The sequence below is a fragment of the Cariama cristata genome, unplaced genomic scaffold, assembly GCF_000690535.1.
Source record: "Cariama cristata isolate BGI_N322 unplaced genomic scaffold, ASM69053v1 scaffold19115, whole genome shotgun sequence".
In the NCBI taxonomy this organism is placed as follows: domain Eukaryota; kingdom Metazoa; phylum Chordata; class Aves; order Cariamiformes; family Cariamidae; genus Cariama; species Cariama cristata.
This window is the reverse complement of record NW_009618443.1, coordinates 1-22,828: the sequence shown is the minus strand read 5'-3', so window position 1 is coordinate 22,828 and position 22,828 is coordinate 1. Positions and strand designations below refer to the sequence as shown.

Genomic DNA, 22,828 nt, shown 5'->3' with positions numbered 1-22,828 from the left:
TTCCTGCTGGAACTGTTGTCTGCAAAAGGAAACAAGATATAGTGGATATACACGCCTCCAAGTTATGTATCAGGAGATGCAATTTCAGCGTAAGTTGCCAAACCCACCCAAAGTAGGTTTACTTTAGCTGTCTTGAAGCTAAAGCAGCCAGGCCATGGCATCAGAGGCTTCAGTTCAGTCCCTACACTCCTACTCACAGTCCCAGATACTTAACCACTTGGCTAGTCTCACTGCATCTGCCACTGGTATCCTCAATCTGTTCCTTAAAACTAGCAGTGCTAAGCCCGAATAGAGAGACATGCCAGTATAAAAATTCCTCAGACACAGGCTTAGCAGTAGCCTGCTAATCGTATGAACAGCTTTACGAGACGAGGGCTGAAACATGAAAACAAAGATATAGGTATAGTTTTCTCGCTATACCGAGTTGGTGAGATCAAAATTAAACATCACCGCCTTCCTGGCCCTCCCTCTGAGCCCTCTAACACAAAGTTAGCAGTGGAAATGTTTTGTTTTAATGTAAATGCAAGTGTGGTTATTGTAGTGCAAATGCAGACAGCCACGCTGCTCCCAAGACACACACGCGAGATCCTGTGTTCTCAGAAGTGTCATCTCCTAGGATCAGTCAGGGTATGACCCTGTGGCACTGCAACACAACATTATTTCTCCCTGAGCCGCGGGAGAGTTCGGCTTCAGCTCATATAGGAAATGGGGGAAGGTGCAGATAAGGGCAACTGTTGCCCTCAAAGTACAGCAGGTGAAACATCAACCCAACAGAAAGCGGAACAGGCTCTAATCTACAATCTCAGCCACGTCAACTTCTCTTGGCTGAAGGCACTAATAAATTTAGGCAGGAGTGGTGTGGGAGCACGCATGCATGCACGTGCACACAAGTATCGCAATGCCCCAGCAGCAGCACACGCTGTGTGCCACAAAAGCATTTTTGCAACGTTGCAGAATTATACAGGTGAGCTCTTTATTCCTCTTTTTCCATTTTTATTCAGCAAAACAGTCATGCATTTAAGGAATACATAAAATTTGATTAATTAGCTTAAGATGTTTAACTAAAAAGAACAATCCAGAAAGAGATTAAGTTTCAGCTAAACGTAGCTTCTTGCAGTTGGTGAGCCTTTTTTATAGCACTGTATATGTTGTATCCTTTCCTGGCAGCAATCACAAAACAGGAAACAGAGAAGTTGAAAGTCTCAGAATTGTGCATTTGTAATTAGATGAGACATTTCCTTCGAGAGGGTAACGTGAAACAGAAGTAACAAAGCAAAACAAGAACAATCTCCTTTGTGCTGCACGCAGATTACATCATTATTCATATGAATTCCTTGCACATTATTCCTGTTGTGTCCTGCACTCATCAAGTATTTTTTCTTTTCAGAAAAGCCTCTGGACAGTTTCATAAAGGGTTAAAGCTTAAAAAGGAGAAGGAAAAAAAAATAATCTTTGTTAAAGAATCCAGCAGTGCAAATGAAACCGAAAGACTCAGTAAAATACGATGGCCACAACAGCATCAGCCTGGATGAAAAGTTGAAAGCCATAGTTAGAGGGATTTTAATAAATGTGTTTAACATTTCCACTCAGCTCGAAGAAAATAACTTGCAAAATGCACGTTAAAAGCAAGACCGAGTTTTAGTGATTTAAGGATGCTGAAAGCCATAATGCTATTAAAAAAAAAGGCCAGATGTTGCAGGAATACTACAATATTCTGCAATTGCTTTTGAAGTTAAAAAAAAAAAAAGTCGCACCAAAAATAACCCCGCTCCTTTTCAAGTCACTTGCTTCTCAAAATAGCCCGCACTATTTAAAAGAAGGAAAAAAAAAAAAAAGCCCGCGCCCGCCAGATGAGAGGACGCGAGGGAAGGCAGCGGCAGCCCCGCAAAAGAAGGACAGCCCAGTACAGCCCAGTACAGCCCAGTGCTGGCGAACCGGGGCAGGCGTGGGAGAGGCCGTGCGATGTGCGCAGCCATCACGCGCAGGCACGGCTCTGCCTCCGCACGAGCCGCCGCCCGCCTGTTACCAAGCGAGCGCAGCCAATCAGCGTCCCCGGCGAGCACAAGATGGCCTTTGAACTCCCCACCAGCAACTTCCTGCTGTTTTTAGAGTACACACAGTGCAATGCAGTATGTCTGTCAGCTATGCGGCACAAAGGAACAGCCATTTTGTGACTGAACTGGACCCGCACCAAAATGCCATGCGGTGCAGCCTTCCCCTCTCCTTTCACAGGGAATCGGGGTTTCCCGAGGGCTAGCGAAACAAGAAATGGATGCCCGCTGCTTTCATCTGCAGCCAGGGAGAGCAATTTTTGTTTAACATCTTCATTTCCCTCCTCCTCCCCCCCTCAAATTCTCTTTCGTATGTAACTACATCTTCATAAAATGGCTGCCACGCAAAAAGAGGGTGTTCTGCTCTGTGAAGGCTGCAGCACACACTGCAGAGCACTCTGCCTCTGTAAGGTGGCCACTGAACAAAAAAAACAAAAACACACAAACCATTTCAGACCTCAGACTTCCAGCTCTCTGAACAGAAAACAGGCTGAGATCTAACCCACCACAACTTATCTTTTTCCCCAAAAAAATGTTTTAAGTGCTAGAGAAGCCAAAAGCTGGATACAAATGGAAGGGTTTGTTCAGCCCTGCAGCTTCTGTATCGGAAGCCGTTCCCACACCAGGGTACTTAGGAGGCACAACACTGCAACAGATGCAGGGTAGGGGAAACTAGAAGAACAATGTATCCCACCGCCTGTTACTTGCTATCCCCTACAAAACTTACTCCTGGAGTTCAGGGGAACGCCAGCCTGCCTCTCACCTCAGAAGTTCACAATAGGGTCACACCATGGATGTACCTACTCACACCACCTGCCTTTCAGAAATGCAGCACAGAAGATGCTAGAAAACACACCAGGATTTTGTTCAATTATTTAATGCAAGTCACAGATACACAGGTGGTGGTTATTAGTAACTGCAGCATACCAACTTTTATCTTAGGTGGAGAAAGTTGTATGAAATCAATCAGCTTCAAGTTTGGAAGGATTTACTGTCTGTATACAAAGGACAAGTGTTGCTGTTCATCTAAAAACACACCAAGCACACCCCTCAGCTTACAAACCGTGAAGAGTTGACACTATTTCCCTCCCTAAGAATAATAATCCGTTTTGGGACAATTCTCAGGTATTTTTGTTTATTCGGCATATGCCTTTATTTCCTTAGCACTGGAAAGGTAGGACTCAATTCCAAATGTGTTTCTCAGTCAGAACACTAAGGTGGTGTATCAGAATTGTATTTTCTTCTGCTTTAACAACCTTTCTCTAGTCCTGCATTTTTGCTTCTCCAGCCCAGGTGAGTGGCACCAGCCATATCTACCTTCTCCACCCGTCTCCATCACCCAGGCCTCCCACCAGGGTTTACCTAACAGGACTTCACATATTTCCACAGCTGCCAGAGCTGGTCTCACAACTGGGGGAGAAAGCTGTCCAGCAGCATGTGAAGTGCAGACATCGATGCATTTCTGGGCTACAGTAAAGCAAAGCGGTGGCTTTACTTCCTAGAAATCATTTCCCCTACAACTTCAAGTCAACCTCAGGAAGTAAAGCCCATTTTACGACGTTCAGCTGACTCACAGCTCAGAAATAAGCTCGACAGGGCCCACTTACAAATATCCTGTGCTCAATTGTTCCCACACTTCAGGTGAATGGATGTTACCCACAGCAAGTTTATTTTGAGAAAAAAATTGTGAAGGGGGAGAAGGGAAACCTCACACAACAGGTGTTACATACAAATCGATCAATTACAATAACCTTTCAATGAAAACAGCAAAAGCACACATGAGAGACTATGCAAATATACTACCCCAAAGGACAAAAAAACCCCCAAAGGTCTTCTTTCTGTGGAACTACTGCTAGATGTCTCCAATTTCATCTCCTATTTAGCATAATATTTCTAACACCGATAAAATACCTTAATTCATATTTCCTGAACAAATTATACCTATTATTGCTCTTGATACTAATCTGCACTTTAAAAAAAGCATAGAGACTTCAATAAGTTGAATCATAAGTAATTTTTTTAAAAATCGACTTTAAGCAGTATTTTGTGTGCAGTATTTACAGTAATATAAAGATAGCACAGTTTGAAAGTCTGATGTGTTTTTAAACTGCTTTATTATAAAAGCTCTGTATAGGTGCTATATGTAATGCTTCAACAGTCCCTGAGGCTAGTTAATAATAATTTCAAATTAAACAAACTTACCTATATCCATTTTAGGATTTAAAATCTGACTGCAATTTTAACACATCCAGAATACCATCCAAGTTCATGCTACCAAGTTACAGTAATTTGATAATATATATATTCCCACAGTATTTCAAGTTTGTGTGTTTAAGGAAGGTTAAATACTGGACATCAAGAATACTATTCAAACATCTGCAAACATCACATAGAGCACATGTGATACAGACAGTTCAGAATTCTTTTTTATTATTGTTGGTTAAAAATTACTGAAGACAACACCAGAGGAAAAAAATCAACAGGCCACAATTCAATTAAAATTAACAAAATGCAAAACTCAAGTGTATTTACAGACTAGAAAATAAAAACGCATATAGTTTAATTTCCAATTTTTGAAAAAGTCAACCCTTTAAATACAAAATGAGCAATTCAGTAATTATACTTCTGCATTCCCAGCAAACAAATGTTTCCAGTATTTCATACTTTCCCCACATCAAAGTTAAGTTTATAAAAATCTGTAAAGAATCTCATTACTCAACAAAAATAAATAAAAACATTCTGAGCAAAAATATATTAAACAAACAAGCAAAGCATTTGGAGCCTCTCATTAACAGTCCCAGTGTATATTTTATAATACAAAATGCTATCACCATCAGGAGAAAGTCTGGTTAAATTGTATAAAAATATTCTAAAATACCTGAACAGTATCAAAGTTCTACACGCTCAAATAAAATCTGAAGTAAGGGGTATAAGACAAACAGGGACTTTCCAGTTTATATTTTAAAATGAGCTTTTTTTCATTCATGTAACTTTTTCTTGTGTCTATTTACTATAATTTACTACTACACCAGGCTTCTGTATGGCCCTCACTTAAAGTTTAGACTTCTGAGATTCTTCAGAGAAAAATTTGCCTTGTATGTAAAATGGTGCAATGCAGCAATGGCTAAACCGACAAGGTCATTTTTCACAGCACAAAAAACCTAAAACCTGAAATTCAAAAGCTGGAAAAACATAACACAGAGGAAAGGGCTCCTCTGAATGAAGGTACAGTACCTTTTGACTATGACATGGGCCCTTAAGTCACAACACAACTTTCAGAAATTGCTACCAAAAAAAAATTAGGGTGTGGCATGCTAACAATCTCAAGGTCATTCCTTAAAAAGGAAGCAAAATCAGTAAAATGTTTTGTATTAAGCACTGACAGTAACCCAAGGCTGTCAAAGTAAACAGGGTATTCACAGGTTTTAAAAAAAAAAAAAAAGTAAGTTGATAGATCATACCTCGATGCATTGCTGTGGACTGAACCCTCCTCTCCTTGGCTTTTGTCCTTATTTCTCATCATCTTTTTATTCTTAAATAATAAGAGGGGGTCAGGGGTGTCTGTTTGCTTTGAAGTCCTGTGCCCAGGTATTTACTGTCAAAAGTTGAAAGAAAGGTAAGGTCCCAGTTCGTTTCACTAGCTTTCATTATCAGGAACAAAGTCCTGACGCTGCAATGATATTGTTATAACAATACACAACACTGATCAACACGGTAAAACGGAGATTTAAAATAAATAATCGTTTTTAGAAAAAAAAAAAGAGAATAAACACAGCAGAGGAGCATCCTGCAAACTTTCCCAAAGTAACACTGGATGCAAATAATCTCTGTATCTTATTGCGTCATCCCAATACAGCTCAAATCGGTCAAAAATCAAAGTACTCAAAACGGCAGAAATCTAAAAATTATTATTATTAATTGCTCACCTACCTGATCCATGCACCGCCGCCAGGACCAAGTCGATATTAGTTTCGGGTAGTGGAAAAACATTAGATCCAAAATATTTAGAGTTATAACAATAAAATACGAATTTCAGAGAATGAAAAAAAATATATATTCTAATCCCCAAAATATGCTGCCGACAAAGCAAAAGAAGCGATAATTAGTACAAAAATGTCCGGGGGAAAAAGCTCATTAGGAGAGCGCACAAAAATGGAGGTACGCCATGGCTTCTAAGCTGGAAAAACAACGACCTGGGCTCTCTCCACGGCTTCTTCTTTCCAGCAAGGCACGAAAAGGGAGCCCTCAAAAGCTGCTTTTCTGCCCGAAAAAGGTCCGCTCGGCCCCCGGTTAGTGCCTAGGAGAGGCAAGGGGCTGTGGGGGCCCCCTGAGGCTGCCCGAAAGTTAGGGAAAGTTGCGTAAAGTGTTGGGGAAGGCACGGAGCTGAGCGCGCTCTCTCTAAGGCACAGCCGCCATCTAGAGCTCCTTCCCAGCTCTGAGCTCTGCCTTTGATTGACACTCTCTACATTTACCCCACAACTCAGGTGATGTACCATAGACCCACCCCTTCATTTCTACCAAAAAAAGAGATAGCCTCCACCTAAAGGGTGCCTGCTACCCCCACAGCCCTGGCTTCTTCCAACTACCCCAGCTGAAGGGGCACCTTAACCCCATGTGGCTCAGGCACCCTTTTGAAACCAGAAAGAAATGGAATTTGTGCCTTTTGTTTTAAAGATTTGCTAAATATTTCAGTGCCTGGGCTAAAATTACTTCCTCCCTGGACAGGAAGTGGTGCTCTTACAAGCCATTTTGAAAGAATGGAAGTGGAGCTAACAGCCATGCAGCCAGCAACAACCCACCTTGGGGCTCACCCCACCCAAGGGGTAGCTTTTTTTCAATTCAGTGGCAGTATCCCCAGACAATAGCTCTTCCGTTCATCACCCACCACTTGCACTTAAAGCTTGGGACAAGGGCATCACGCGCTCCTAAGAAAGCCCCACATGGCTGGTAACCCCCTCCAGCTCGACAGCGCCTCCCTAGTGGTTTTCCCCAACAACACAAATCCAACAGCTACACAATTTTCATCAGTTATGTGAAGGCATTACTGTAAAATAAGTCTGACGCCATTGAAAGGGTTACTTCTAATTCACTTTCTTAACCCATTAATGTTCATTAACAGATTTTAACACGATAAATTAATTTTAAAGCCGCATAATAGCTGAGCTGTAGAACTGAAAACCAAGCTTCATCTCAAATACAACATCTTAGCATTGAGAGGATGTATCACTGAGGAAATGGAGGAGATCCAAGCATCCCCCAACCTCTTGTATTCTGACTACCAGTTCTCTTCCCACAAGCAAGAGACTCCTTCCAGTGCAAGGACACCTTGCATATTCATAAGCACCACAACAAGACAGTGGAATCAGACATCGGTGGGGGACTGCTGGGCGGGAGGGAAGAGGGTAATGCACTATTCTGGGCTTCTATGGGGACATCCATGGCACAGCAACCCAACAGCCTGAAAACACTGGCTGCTACCAGTAGAACCAAAGTATTTCCCTTCAAGTCCTCCACACACTTGCCTTTCACATCCTCCAACAACCTATCATCTTTCCACATCAAGGGGTTTCAGTAGGAACGCTCTCTTGCCACAGTCCATTTCAATGAATTTCACTTTACGTATTATTTACAGAAGACCCCTTGCACCTAAACTACAAGAACTAAAAACCACAACGCAAGATCAGTTCAAGCAATTTTGGGTAACACTAAGGAAATCCACTCATCTGAATGAGGATCCCTTTAGGTTGGTCCCAGAATCCAACTCCACCATACAACACATGGCAAAACCAAACTTGAGCAAGCATGTATCATCAAAATAGCTGGATTAAACAGGTATGAACAATTTATCATGATAAAAATGGATATTTACAAAGAAGTCTCAGTAAGCCAAATGATTAAACTCACACAACTGGGGTTTGTTTTTGTTCACATTTTGTTTGTTTTTAAAAGAAAACACCTAGGTTATCTCAGTACCAAGTCTGTCATCTTGGCCCTTCAGCATAAAACAAAGACAACTATGAAATTCAGGTGAAACATACGTAGGAAGGGGGCTACAGTTTAATTATTTGATCCACAAGAAACATGAAAGGAAATCGGTTTTTGAACATTAGAACCATTTTAAAATTCATTTGTAAAGGTTAACATGTCATCTGTAGCAGTATCAAAACTAACTCCATTTTTTCTCATCAAATACATGGTACAGTATCATGCAGCTAAGTCTACGTTAAACAGCGGTGAAACAGATTGGACACTTGTACAGAACAATTTTAAGACCAAATAGACTGTTAAAGTAGTATGTCATCCAGGAAATCTGTTGTAAAGCTTCTGTACCCATATACAACTGAAGAAGCATACCTAAAAAAGTTACACAAAACATTCAAGTACTTCTTTATTGTCGTATTTGCCCAGCCTTCAATTGATATCAATTCCATCTTAAAACAACTTCAGAGAGTTCAACAGAAGTACCCTGACAATAGGCCAAGTACTGAAAAACCCCTAACATTAAGCACCTGAATGAACAAACCAGCAAATAAAAATTCATTGGAAGTCATGGCAAAGCAAACATAATTTGCAAATGCAAACCACATTTTAAATCAAGTATAGCACAAAAATTTTACCTTGCCTTTAGTGTTTAGCAGCTAAAAATATTTCTCACTTTAATAGCAACCAAAACCATAACCCACTTCAATATCAACACAATTAAACAAAAATATTCAGCCAGAAAGGACAAACACAAAGTGTGAAAGAAACCAAAACCTTTTATTAAGTCACTTTAAAAAAACATTACATTTTCTCCAAAGGGGTAGTAGCAACAGATCTCTTACCAAATGAATTTGCCTCTTATGCATACACAACCCAAGAGTAAAATTTTGCCACCCAGTCCTCAAACAGATCCATCATTGGACAGTCACTGATACAGTCCCCTCATTAATTCAAGTGCAAAGTCCATTTTGACAGGGTGATCACAACCCAGATCTTCTCTGGTTTAATAACACGAGAGTCCATGTTTTAACATCGTTTTCTTGGACAGACACATCACAGCACTCATGCATTAGTCCATTTCCTCAACCTCTCAATCAACAGTGGAACTGCCATCTTGGTGTCTCATTCGTAGACTCCTTTTGACACTCTTCATCTGATTGGATTCTTTATGGAAAATTAAAAGAAAAATGCTGTTGGAATACAGATCATATCTTTAAACTAAGACATTCAACTACTGTACTTTGCAGATAGTTTAAACATATAACTGATGCTTCATTCTGTATTACACATTCCAGAACATCTACTTTTATCATGAACAACGTCAAATCATCAGTTCAAGAGTCAAAAATATAATCTTTAACCAAAACTATAAAGAAGTAGGGGAGGAACAATTAGATGTTCACGAACCCTTTCAGGCTCCATAAATTCCATCTGAAATTTCTCCATAGTGTTAAAACACTAGAGAAATCAATAGTGGGAAATCCAAGATATTTGCTCTGGCAACCATCTTTATTGGACTGATCCACCTACTAAAGCTGACACTGCTTAGTGGAAAACCAAGTTTATTATAATAAGCCAAATTTTTAAACTACTGTCCATGTTCCTTTCTTCAAAGGCATAGATCCATCAAAACCAGTGTAATAAGCATGACAACTGGTTTCCTATACACAGATGGTGACTGGAGACAAGACATTCCACCATCTTAACCCAGTTTCCCAGCTCATGAAAGACATACAGTGCAACAACACACTTATAAACAAACAGAATGACTGGTGTAGTTACTGGTGGGAAAGGACATGTCAGAAATCAGATGAAAATGGTAACAAGTTACACTAGTTGCCTTTATGCAAGGCCAACATACTAATCCCAATCCATATTCCAACTTTACTCTTCATATAACAGCAACCAAGCCCACAGGTGAGTGACAAACCAAACTGATCAAATGACTTCCACATGGATAAATATAAACCAAGTGTCCCCATCTTTACATTTTCTTCCAAGAAAAATAAGCTCATCTACTTAAAAAAAATGAAATACTACTCCTAATATGCAAAAATCAAGTACAGGAAGTTACTAAGTGTTAAAAACATCATTTTAAAACCAACGCTAACTGTAGAAGAGACTGACATACAAAAAAGGTTTTAAAATGTCTTCATGATTTTGAGTATCTGCACTCCAACGTCAATTCATTCTTTTGTGCATAGCTTTAACCTCATTTTAGTCCAAAAGCCAACTTCACCACTATGTTGTTCCCCTGATAAGCCTGGGCAGATTCTTACAAGAAATGCAGAAATTACCCACAGTACAGCAAGAATCAGTGGAGCCATCTAGTGGTCTCTGCCTCATCATTCCAGTTTCCCCATTCCCATTTCAAAATAACCAGTTATAGCAAAGCAAACAGCAATGGAACCAGTGCAACAAGCCTGAGCCTGACTTTCGACTTTCACAACTGCCCATATGTCCTATTTTATATTCCTCTGTAGGCTTCCTTGTTTTAAATACAATGGAAAAGAAGTACAGCACATCGAAGTAAGTGGAATACAGGATCTGGCAATTCACTTTGCTTTGCATTGTGCAAGATGCGTAGTTGTAATAGTATTCAACCACAGGATCTTCACACTTTCAGAACCAGAAATTGAAAGTTCAAGTTTGCAGAAATTCTTTGTTTCAAGCATTCAACTCATCCTCAGTTAAGACAAATTAAATTTTTTTGAAAGATTCCCACAGACACACACTAAACTGAATAAATAGTTTTGGGGGGTTGTTTCGGTTTTGAGTTTGTTCGGGTTTTTTTTAGTTTTTATTGGTATACTAGCCTAATTTCAAAACCATTTAGGCATTTGAAGATAAATTAAAACTCTGAAAAACTTTTAATGTTAATGTCTTGACCAAGGCACCAATACACAAAAAATAAACCACTACAAGTTTGTCCATTATTGTCACAATCAAATATTCAGAAGTGGTAACATGAGCACAATGGAAACCCCACAAAGATGACCGTTAAAATAACTTCTGTAGTTATTGTAATAAGTTTAACATAACGAAATTTAATTATTGGCATCAGCTTTCCCCATCTCTCAAAAATGTAATTTAGTTACATATTAGTCAACCTTGAAAGGCCCTTTTCAGTTGGGTTAGCCTTCTGCCTTAGACACTAATGAGATCTGCCAAAAGCAATTTAAGGGCAAGTTTCTCTACTAGGTTCACCTACAACTGGTTGTACCAAAACTTCGCAAGTAATCCCGCCACATTCATTTTAAACTCCTCTCGACCTTGTAAAATAATTAGCAGTAAACGGAACTGATGCTATATTATAATTAAGAACATGATACAACAGCCCTTGTTCCAAAAGTTATTCATACATCAAAAAGATGCCACAATAATGGCCAAAATACTAATAGCAATCTGGACACTTTTTCATGTGAAATCTACAATTGCTTTAAAAGATTTCACAGCATTTGTTTACTTATGAATTAAGGCACATCTTACTAAGAAGCTTCAATAATGCTGCAGAAATATACTCCTTCTCCACTAAAGTATAGGATCACTGCATTTGTCTTAAGGTAGTCATTGAAGAGTGCAATTTTTCTTTTTGCCAGATAACATGAGTATGTCATTCCTTCTGTAACACCAATTAGGCATCATCTCATTTTTCAAGCTTCTATTATTTACTATTTACTGTATTTGCTTCCAAACACAGTATTTTGGTAATGATAAATAAGTGACCTGGGTAGTCATACAATAGTTTCAAAGTTTCCTTCAAATCAATGGTAACATTGACACTCAGTATCAACAGGCAGAAACCATTCACAACTATGCCTAAAGGTTTAAAGTAACAGTTTTGGAACATCGGGGTTTACAAAGCTCTTCTCTTCAGTTTTTTGTAATTATTTGTTGCTCTACCTATTAAGAGACCATAGCAATAAAAGACATCCCTTACAACCAAAAACACGGCTTCAGCAAGTTCATGTCTATTGAAACCTCGTGTTTTTCAAGTGTGATACTGAAGGCCAATAACATGTAAAACACCCATGCATCAGTGCAAGTGCGTAAGACACCAACACATTTACAAAGTTTTCCAGAGTGAACTCTCTGACACTGAGGCTTAAACTTAAAAACCAAAGTGACATATCGCTAGTAAAGGGAATTCACTTCACTCCAACAGAGGGAGCTGAATGGACAGAGTGAGATTCTGAGCAAACCAAACCTGAAGTTCTACACTTCAAAGTTCATGAAAGCAAGATTTTATTCTCAAAGACACATCGCTGGTAACTTTCACACTAGACGAAAAAGCAGACGTGCCCTTTATTGACATCTACATTCCATAACAATGTTCTGTCCAATCTTTAAAAGTAATTAAGTACTCTGGACAATCCTAAGTCTGCTTTTACCACCATTAGATGTTCAGTAAGCACAGCAGTAAAAGGACAACTCATGTAGGATCAGGTATTTTCAGCTAGGAAAGGCTGTTTGGCTGGTTTAGTTAAGAAAGACTCTACATCTCAGATTTGGAGATTAATTTCAGGTAAGATGTGACTTTATTCACAGACGCACTCTTTTGTGAGTATTATTTTTAAATAATAAATTTTATTGCATTAAGCAAAGTATGCCAACTTCAATAAAGCCCCCGGTGTTTTCCAGTATTTTCCCCCTTCTATTAAAAAAAATAAAAAAAAATCAGTGCTTCAACTAAATGTTATCTATGTTAACCAGAGAAAGTGAAACTAGATCTTTCAAGATCCATACATTTGGATGTTTTTAAACACACATTTTGAAGCAATTTCTTTTGAAGATAACTGTTTCTTTAAATCAATTAACTGTTTCACATTCACCCCTTCTTTTATGTAAGGGTTATAAACCAGAAAAGGATAGAAGAATTACTCAGTGTGTAACTGAAAAACCAAATTCTTGCTCAAGAAACCAGATCTGACAACAACTAATTTACAATCCAATGAGAGAAAACAGAAAAAATGTACATAGAAAGATGTAGGAAACAGATGAGGATTAATACAAAAATGGAACATGAGTCATGTTTAGAGATTATAGCAGGTGATTGGGGGAAAAAAGGCATCAGTGGCCAGCATAGGAAGAGTTTTGAGGAACAGTTGGAAGGAGTAACATTTACTTCCAACATAGTAAGAAATATGCTGTTCTATGCATACTTGCAATGTGAAAAATAGCTTAAGACTTCTGAAAGAATAAAGTAATAAAACTTACAGAACACAGCAGTAGAAGAGATGAAACACTAATCAAAGATTATCAAAAGTGAGCACACATATACACAATAAGAACTGAATTCCTCAAAGTTCATGAATTCTACTGTTTTGCCTCAGGACTGAAAACTCAAGTGATAAAATTGGTTTAAAATGAAACATACCTAAAAGCAGCACAAGGCCATGATAATATGGCCTAGAGAGATTTGCACCTTACCCCCACATGTTCCTTTTTCCTTTCAAAAGAGCTCTACATTAGTCTCCACATCACGAGTAGATCAGAAGCAAGCACGGGACTGTGGAGTACAAACAAGGAGTAGCTGCTTTTCTAGCACTCGAGGCAGCATAGATGGCAGTTTGTACAAGGTAAACATGGTTGCTGAAGGTCTCTGCTAACATATACAGCCATTAGACAGTTAAAAATCACTATCATCTGTCCACTGAAAAGAGAGAATATTTGCATCTTGGAACATTTTCTCAAGCTGTCTGCAGTCTAAGGCAGGCATTACTCAATCAGGTAGCATGTCATACTGAAAGAACTGTCTCCAAGAAACTGTCTCTTTTAAAGGAAAGTATATATTCCAAAGCATAGTTCTACAGGAATAGCACTTCCCACTAAAAAAAAAAGTTAATTCATGCACACAAAATGCAATGGATGCCCAAATTAAAAATGTAGAATCAAGGAGTCTGAATTTTAAGCAGACAGGAAGACAAAAGAATTTGGTTATTTCCAGAGACCGCTCCCAAGAGAGTCACAGAATGTGCCAGAGAGCGCAAAAGGTCATCAAGACCAAATTCCTTTCAGTTAAGGAAACTGGAGAAAATCCTATCCCCATATTCATCCAGTACAGAATTTTTCTACTCAAGCCTCCCAATTTTGCATTTTGACTATATGAGAAATTATTCTTAAGTGAAGTCTATCAGCTATCAGTTTAATACAGGAAACTGTATCAGCATTACATACTATTATCTGCTACACTGAAGCTTTATAAATGAAGAACAGAAAGAGAACAATCATAGAAAAGAAGATAGTTACTATCTGCTCAAAGGCTCTCACTGATCCTGACAGAAGCATAAAAGGACAATACGAGATGCTTGCAAGACAAGTTCTTCCTGCTGTGATACCTTCCACACCATTTGTTATCCAAATTGTGCATAGTACTTCTCTGTAAAGACAGGCATTTGTGTACCAAACCCTTCTGAACAAGCAAATCTATGATTTAACAGTTCTTAATGAAACATGGAGTCAAATCACAGAAGCAAAAGACCAAAGAACTGCAATTAGATATGAAAGCTGTTCTCCAGCAAGACAGGTTGAGAGTACTATGCAAGTACAGCTTTGTTTCCTAAGAGCCCAGCAAGAATGATCCTGTGTTCCTTCTAACTGAGCCTTCTAGAAACACATATGCGCACACAGACACACTTAAGGAATTACAGGAAGTATTCAACCAAAACCTTCAGCAAGTTAAACATTATAGTGATGTATGTTTGTTGGGAGTTTTTAAAAGCTAAAAAGTAAATGTTATTATGAATAACAACTTACCAGTGCTTCAACCAAGAGCAGTTATTTTGCTGAGAGTGAGTAAATCAATTCCTCAACACATCTGCAGGGAAAATGGTATATTAAACACTTGAATTAAAAGAAAATTAAAAAATAAAAAAAACTTTACAGTCTAGAAGACCAGTGCACTAGCCTAAGAGAATTACAAAAGCCCTATCTTCAAGTGAAAAAAGAAAAAAAAACCACCAATGATCCCAGCAGATCACAGCATACGGTAGAAAAGACATTTTTATAAAAGACTTAAAGTATCAATAGGCAACCTGTTATCAAAAGAAGTGGTGCAAACCACCCAAGAAATTCAGACCCAGTCCTGTACACAAAACCCTTGAGAAACAGAGCAACAGTAACAAAAAACAACCTTTTTTGAAACTTTTGAAAAAGATCAATCATGCATCAAGTGGAAGTATGCTTAAACTAACTGATCTTCCCTTCACATAAAAATAATTAAAATACTCATTTTACTGAGAGGTGGTATCAGCTAGATGCAGTGGAATTATTTAACACACTGATATGGACCAAGTTATCTACTGCGTATCTCAAAGTTATCCACATACGGGCAAGGTCCAAATTTGAAAACTCAACTTTGAAAATGCTTACTGGCAATCCACATCAATAAATATTTAGTAATAAAATCACCTTAAGCAGAGGCACAGAGATTAAATAAGGCCTAAAACTCTAAACCAAGTCATGAACCTCTCTTTTTACTGCAAATTTCAACTGCATGAAGTCACCTGCTATCCTGAGCCATACAAGTTATCCAACTAAAATGTACAAGCAAACAGTTTCTCTTGTGATCTCTCAGAATCGACTTATCCTGGAAAATAGCCTCAAATATGTAAAAATTAATGAACCTATTCAATGATACCATACTGTGCATAATTTTCTACAATCTTCTAAATTTTCCTGTTCAAATTGATAGCTACTCAGATGTGTAGAAAGCAAGCTGTGATGAACAGAATTGTAATTTCTTTGACGTAATTCACTTGAAACTATTGATATGGAAAGAGATCCCTTTAGAAGGGGGAAATTATAAAATATTATAGTAGTAAACTGGCACAAATGTAGAATATCCAAACATGAAATTTAGAGGTTTAAAACATGCATTTAAGTGTTATCCAACAGCTGCTATTAAATGGAAGCACAAAACTGAAGTACTTCCAAAATGGTGGATGGGCATTCTGTAGAAGAAACACAACATGGTTGCTGGACTTTGATCATCCAAGAGGCATCTATCAATCATGCAAAGCATAAGAAATGAAATAAAGACATTTACTTATGACCTTTAAATCTCCTTCTGTCCTAAATATACCATTTCACTCAAAAAAAAAAAAAAGTCACTTGGAAACTACCATTTAATACATGAAGACTAGGTAAAGTTAATGACTGAAAGATTCTCAACATACAGCTCTCACCTATTTTTAATAATTTACAGCACAGCTAAACACAGATCACCTGCATTCAAGTTCATTCCCGTTTTCTTTAATTCTAGAGTTAGCATCCAGTTACAGTAATTTCACAGTGTCCTGGTTTCAGCTGGGATAGAGTTAATTTTCTTCCTAGTACTGTGTTTTGGATTTAGTACCAGAATAATGTTGATAGCAACAACTAAAACATCAGTGTGTTAAGTAGTGCTTATCCTAAGTCAAGGACTTTTCAGTTTCCCATGCTCTGCCAACAAGGAGATGCACAAGAAGCTGAGAAGGGAGCACAGCCAGGACAGCTGAACCCAAACGAGCCAAAGGGATATTCCATACCATAGAGCATCATGTCCAGTATATAAACTGGGGGGAGTTGGCTGGGAGGGGCCAACTGCTGCTCAGGGACTGGCTGGGCATCGGTCAGCAGGTGGTGAGCAACTGTATGGTGCATCACTTGGTTTTTTGGGTTTTATTCCTCTCTGTGTTATCTCCCTTTTAATTACAATCATTATTATTACTATTTATTTCAATTATTAAACTGTTCTTATCTTAACCCACAGGTTTTACCTTTTTCTGATTCTCCTCCCCATCCCACCAGGGTGGTGAGTGAGTGAGCAGCTGCATGGTACTTAGTCAAAGAGTGAGCAGTTGTGTGGAACTTAGTAGCTGGCTGGAGTTAAACCACAACACATAGGAACTTTAATTTGGATACTTTATATGACTTTCAACCACCACAGAGGAACAGCTTTCTCTCCTGAAAAAGTTACTAACATTCAACACAAGCTCATTGCTCTGACCTTAGCAAAATTTTACAAAAGGAATCCAGTACTTGTCAGGGTGGTATCACTTAGTAGTAGTAAGGCTTCTCTACTCTGAAGTGAACGCATGAACCAAATGAGGAGTTTTGTAAAAACAGCACCAAGATGTTAATAACGTATTATATTTCATTCGTATGATCACACGAGCAATCATTTTCCCACCATTATAAAGTATACCACTGTATTTTGAGTTTTTGAATTTTAATATCCAACACACATTCACTCCTGAACTATATAATGCATCACAAAAGCTGAAGGTTTATGCCAAGAGCCACAAACTACAGAGCTAGTAAACACAAGTTTCAGCTGAAAAAAATTAGCCTTTCAGATTAACACCTGTATTTCCTATTTAACATTCAATTTATTCAACAAATGTCAAACTAAAAATCTTTTAATCAGCCTACTTGCAGTAACTGTTGTAGCCCTTGTGTGATTAAAAAAAAAATCCATCCCCTATTTAAAAATACATACGGATTTACTTTTTTTGGGGTAGTCTTATAGTTGTGGCTTATATTTATTTTTAAATTATAGAATGAGATATCCTAAGTATAGTATGGCCCACGTCACACAAAACATGCCTTGCACCATAGGTCCATGACTCCTTCACCAAATGATTGGCACTGCTAGCTCTAAGAATCAGGAAAGTGTCTCTCCTTTTGCATGAGGTGAGGTCAGACACTCTAAAGCTATTTACCTGACAGCAGATTCTTTCTCAGGATAAATTAAAGAAGTATTTTGACAAAGATGATATATATGACTACATCAATGTTTTTCCATATAAGTTGTCAATGCTACAAATTAATTATATGAAAATACTTAACATGACTTTGTATCATCACAGAGGAACAGCCTCCTGTACCAAGACAGTTATTAAGACTCGATCAGAGAGCATTCACCCGACCTCATCAATCCTGATTAGTACGCTGTAGGGTGGTCACGAACTCAAAACTTTCCTCAAGTTCCTCAGTAGTGTGCATCTAGCCTACTGAGGTCTACCTAACCTAAAGGTCAAGCCACCATTTACTAGATGAAAACATGTTGTTCTTACAAAAAAAGGCAGCTCCAAAGAACTCACAAAGGTAACAAGGGACATTTAAAACAGTTTTTATTATGGTATCTATTCACCACAAACAGCATCATGATGATATAGGAAATATGTAAGATCATTAAGATCAAAGTGCTCAACTTTGTATTCATCATAAAACACTCAGGTCAGTCAAGATGACTCTGCTCTTGAGCACTCTATTTCTTAATTTTTTTTTTAAGAGCAGGTCAATTAAAAGTTGCAGCTTTAGACATTTAAGGATTTAACATTAAGAATTAAAGTCTTGAGTTTGACACGTTCAGTCCCATCATTACTATCAGACTTACATGAAAAAGGTTAGTCTTGTCTTTATCATAATAGACTGTGCAATATCTTGTGATTTTGACCCTCTAAATTTAAAACCCATGTGGGATTTCAAATATGTTCTGCTGTTCTTCTGAACGTACCAGATCATTTTTAACACAAACTTCGAATTCTCAAAATTCACAGCAGACAGTTACACAATGAAGTTCTAGAACATACGTAACAGCCTTGTTCGTTAGCTGTGTTTTGTTGCAGGAGACCCATGGTGTATGGTACATGCCTATTATCTATAAATGTTACTTGAATTCTGCCTTGCAAATTAGTAGTGACTTACTGCAGATAAAGGTTTATTACAACCTAAAGAGACCTTTTTAAAAAGCTTATGCAAAATTGGTGTATCACTTCTCTTGTACGAACAGGCTGAAGCCTTCATCTGAGTCAAAGAACAGCTGCACTCCGGTAGGGGCTCACAAGATCTGTATTCTTAAGTTCTTGTGATAAATTATCTTAAGTTACAGTGATAAATTATGTAATTTTAAAATGCAAATTATCAAGACTATTTTTGAGACTGATACACATGTCTTCATGAAGATGCCTTACGCTTTGAGGTCTTCAATATGTATTGAAGTACATTAGCATGGCAAGCTGTGAAAAGGAACCAGTTAAGACAGGCAAACAAGATCCCCAACTTTTAATAACACAATGGTGAAAGCATGACTCAAATGTAACATGTTACTCTGTCTCTAATTGCTGAACCTTAAAGTGTAAAAAAAAAAAAAGAAAAAACACAAACAAAAAAACACATTAAAAAGCTGATTTGTTTATACTGCAAGAAGGACAGGAAGGTACTTGGTAACAACTGGGTACAGGTTTAGGCTTTTAGAGTAAAATTTACACTGAAAAGAAAATTTCTAAGTTTCTTGAATAAAAAAATTTATTGGAAAGGAAAAGCTTATGAGCATCACTTGCTAATGAATCGATACCTTGAACTGAAGGAAAAGCATTTCTAAAGTTGGATTAGACTGAATGTCCTTAGTAGAGATGGCAATCCTCACAAGCACAGCTTTATTTTACAATGTGTTGACATGGTCATTTCAGATTCTTAAAAAAAAGTCTTGAGTGACCATAAAAATCTTAGAAGACGTATAGGGAGACATTAACATTACTGTATTTAGTACATACTAACATTTTTTCAAATGCACTAAAACTTGAAAGAAAATTCAACAAGGTAAAACATTGTAGTTTAAATGTACAGTGTTTATTTTGCTAAAAAAAAATATCACTTCCAGGATAATTTAAAGAAAAAAAACCACAACACAAAACACAGTATAACATACCTGGTACGCAGAGCACAGAATTATGCTCAAGGTCTTTTACCCAACCAGCCATCTGAATCTTTGGAAGGAAGAACAATATCCAGTAATAGCCTTTAAAAAAAAAAAAACAAAGTTTTTTCTGAAAACAAAGGTACTACAGATTTTACCTACAGTTCTAATGTTCTCAACTGATATAAACTTTCTCAAAACACATCTTACAATTAACAAAAATTTTACCTACAGTACGAAAATGTAAACTCTATTCTTTACAAGCATTAGCATTCAGGTCTCCCTAAACGAGAAACAGGCCCCAAAAATCTCCTTCTGTATGACCCTGAAGCCTAGGGTTATTCTTGTCATATAGAAATTCTACGATATCCCCAAGCGTTAATGCTACAAACTCATTAAGTAAAAAAAACAAACAATTTTAAAAGTTCAATGTACATTTTTACTGGTGAAATGGGACATAAAGAACTTCTGGGTTTATATGAAAATACTATCATTTCCCACCAAATACAATGCATATCTATGTGTATACATACATAAAAAAATAACAATCCACTTATTAAATAGCCTTAGTAAGCTAAAATTTATACAGCAGTAGCAGGATAAACATCACATTATTTTAAGGCTCTACCCATATCTGCAAAAAAGGCTTTTAAAAAGTCCCGATAATTTATAAAATGTGTACCCTCCAAAGTAAAAGTGAGATTTTTTTTTTTTCTTTCTGTCTACACAGTAGCAAAAAGCCAAATCCCAAGATCAAAAAAATAACAAGGAAGTGAACATACTACCACAAGTTATAACCACTCTTACCTAAGAAAATAAGGTATGACCGATTCTTCTGGAAGCCAGTCAGGAAATAAGGTATTGTTCACGGAATTCTACCTAAAAAATAAAAAGAAAGTATGGAAATTTTCAGCATTTTGCTTTAGAAAAGCAGAACAAGTTTGAAATGTATTGATCTTTAGGTAATTATTAAGTTAGGAAAAAACTTATGATAGCAGTAACTGTATCTTTAGAACTCAACTCTAAAAATAAAAGTACGGGTGGCTATACATACTTGGCTGAAGAAAAACACTGGAGATGAACAGTGACTGACATACAACATGCATGATCCGTATTTTTGCATGAATAACTGCAATCTGCTCTTCTGTCTCCCGTTAGTTTAATTTTGAATGACTTGAAGATCAAATGTCTAGCCAATGTAAGATTTTTTTTTTCTTAAGAGTAATTTATCACACAATACCTCGCAGTCCTTGTACTTTTTTTTTTTCCACATTAGTCTTTCAAAGTAGGCTATGCAAAATTAAATAAAACTTCTAGTGATAGCAGAGAAATTTTAAAATGGCTTCTATCATCAGCTTCTCTGAATTTTAAGTCATAAGTTACTTGATCTCCCCCAAAAATATCTTTTTCACCCTTCAGAATACATTTTTAAAGCTTCAGCTTCTTTAACCTTTAATCAGATCCCCAACTATGCTCTTTAACACAAGGAACACCATATTAGCACTACCTCTAGCCAACTTTTCTCATCTTTTGTGAGAAGGCTTAACATTTTATTTTGCAGCAGTTATATTTATCACCACTATTTCATACTCTAGAAGAAGTCTGGAATCATTCCGTAAATACATCGGTAATTTTAAAAAAATTTAATGTTACATTAAAAGATATCTAAATATAAATTAAAATTCCTACACCTTATATATACAAAAATGCAGAACTATTAAATGTTAAGAATTGAGCAATTTATTTTCATAGACACTTAGCTATTTTATTTTCAGTAGCTGAAAGAACCAAGTCAAAGCTATTTAAAAAATTATCCCCTAATATATTAAAAAGGGAAAAATACAGCAGACACCCACCTAAAGCTAGAACTTTCTTTTCAGCAAAGTGTGTATGTCAGAACCTGTTCTACACTGCAGAACTGTTGCTGAGGTTATAAAACCACCATAATCCAAATCTAAAATAAAGATACCAAATACTTTGCATAAAGGTGACAGAAGTCCAATGGTCATTGAAACTTGTATTTATATTTCCAAAAAAGCCAACTTTCATTGTTGCAATGACGGATTCGTATTTGCAGAGGAAGTACCGACAAATGTAGATTTACCTCCAACTGCAATATTTAAATCTGCACAGAGTTTTATAATCCTGTACAAGTGTACACCAGATAAATGCAACAAATATGGCTATACACAATCTCCAATTAAAACTAAAGTTCTCAATATTTACCTCTTGCTCTACTATAGTGACTTTTTATACATTTGAAATTACAATTTTTCCCTTAAAGTGGCAATTGCTGAATGCGAGCCAACGCAAAACAAACATAAGACATTCCATTTAAACTTGAATTTTTAGAAAGTCTTGCAATAGGTGTCGTACAACTTCTAAATTATTAACCATCGAAACAACGATAAAAATGCTACGTAAACAGAAACGACTGCGAGCTCCCTGAAAAAAATGCATAAATTGAATACTAAAAACAAAACTGACACCCAATAAATGCTTTTTAAAAGCTTTTAATGCCACAAACCAACCCATTCGTTTCCTTATCATGTAATTCATATTTAAAGTAACTACCTTTTCTTCTCGTAGTGTCGTCTAAATCACAACTGTAGTATTTTGCCAACTTTAAACTGTAGACTTGGCATGACTGAGCTTTGCTTTTTTTAAGCTTCTAAGTTTTTGCATTGCCGTTTTAATCGCAAAATCATATTGCACGTAATTCGTAAGAGTTTTCTTTAAAGTTCTGCACCTGAACTGATGTTTTTCAAGTGAAGCAAATTTCTATCTATTGTTTCAGTAAAGTACTAAGCTGTCTCATCCGCAGCCTGTTTTTTTCTTACTGGTTTAGAAAGAGTTAAAAGCCAACACCCCACAAAAAAAAACCACCAAGTTTTATTTTTAAGAGAAAAGGACATGGCGTCTTTGTTCTTACAAACTACAAAAACATATCCCCATCCGAGCAGCAATGGGCAACAAATGCTCTTTAAACAGATATGGGCTCGGGGCTAAACATTTAACTGATGATGTAGTACAGTCTTCACCTCTCCCCCCCTCCCTTTACTGCTGCATTGGAGTTATAAGCTGGTTTGCAGATGCCCCCCTTCCATGCTGC

The 22,828-nt window shown here is 37.3% G+C and overlaps 1 protein-coding gene across 1 annotated transcript in view; it reads right to left on the bottom strand.

Moving 5' to 3' along the window:
- Nucleotides 1-6,952, bottom strand: part of CHD2 (chromodomain helicase DNA binding protein 2) — a 53,332-nt gene extending 46,380 nt beyond the window's left edge. Inside the window, exons 1-2 of the mRNA XM_009700866.1 lie at nt 5,978-6,952; nt 5,513-5,646 (exon numbers count right to left, since the gene is read on the bottom strand). Coding sequence (XP_009699168.1) covers nt 5,513-5,574 — 62 coding nt within the window. The 5' untranslated portion in view covers nt 5,575-5,646; nt 5,978-6,952. The remainder of the gene's footprint in view (nt 1-5,512; nt 5,647-5,977) is intronic.
- Between the last annotated feature and the right edge of the window lie 15,876 nt (nt 6,953-22,828).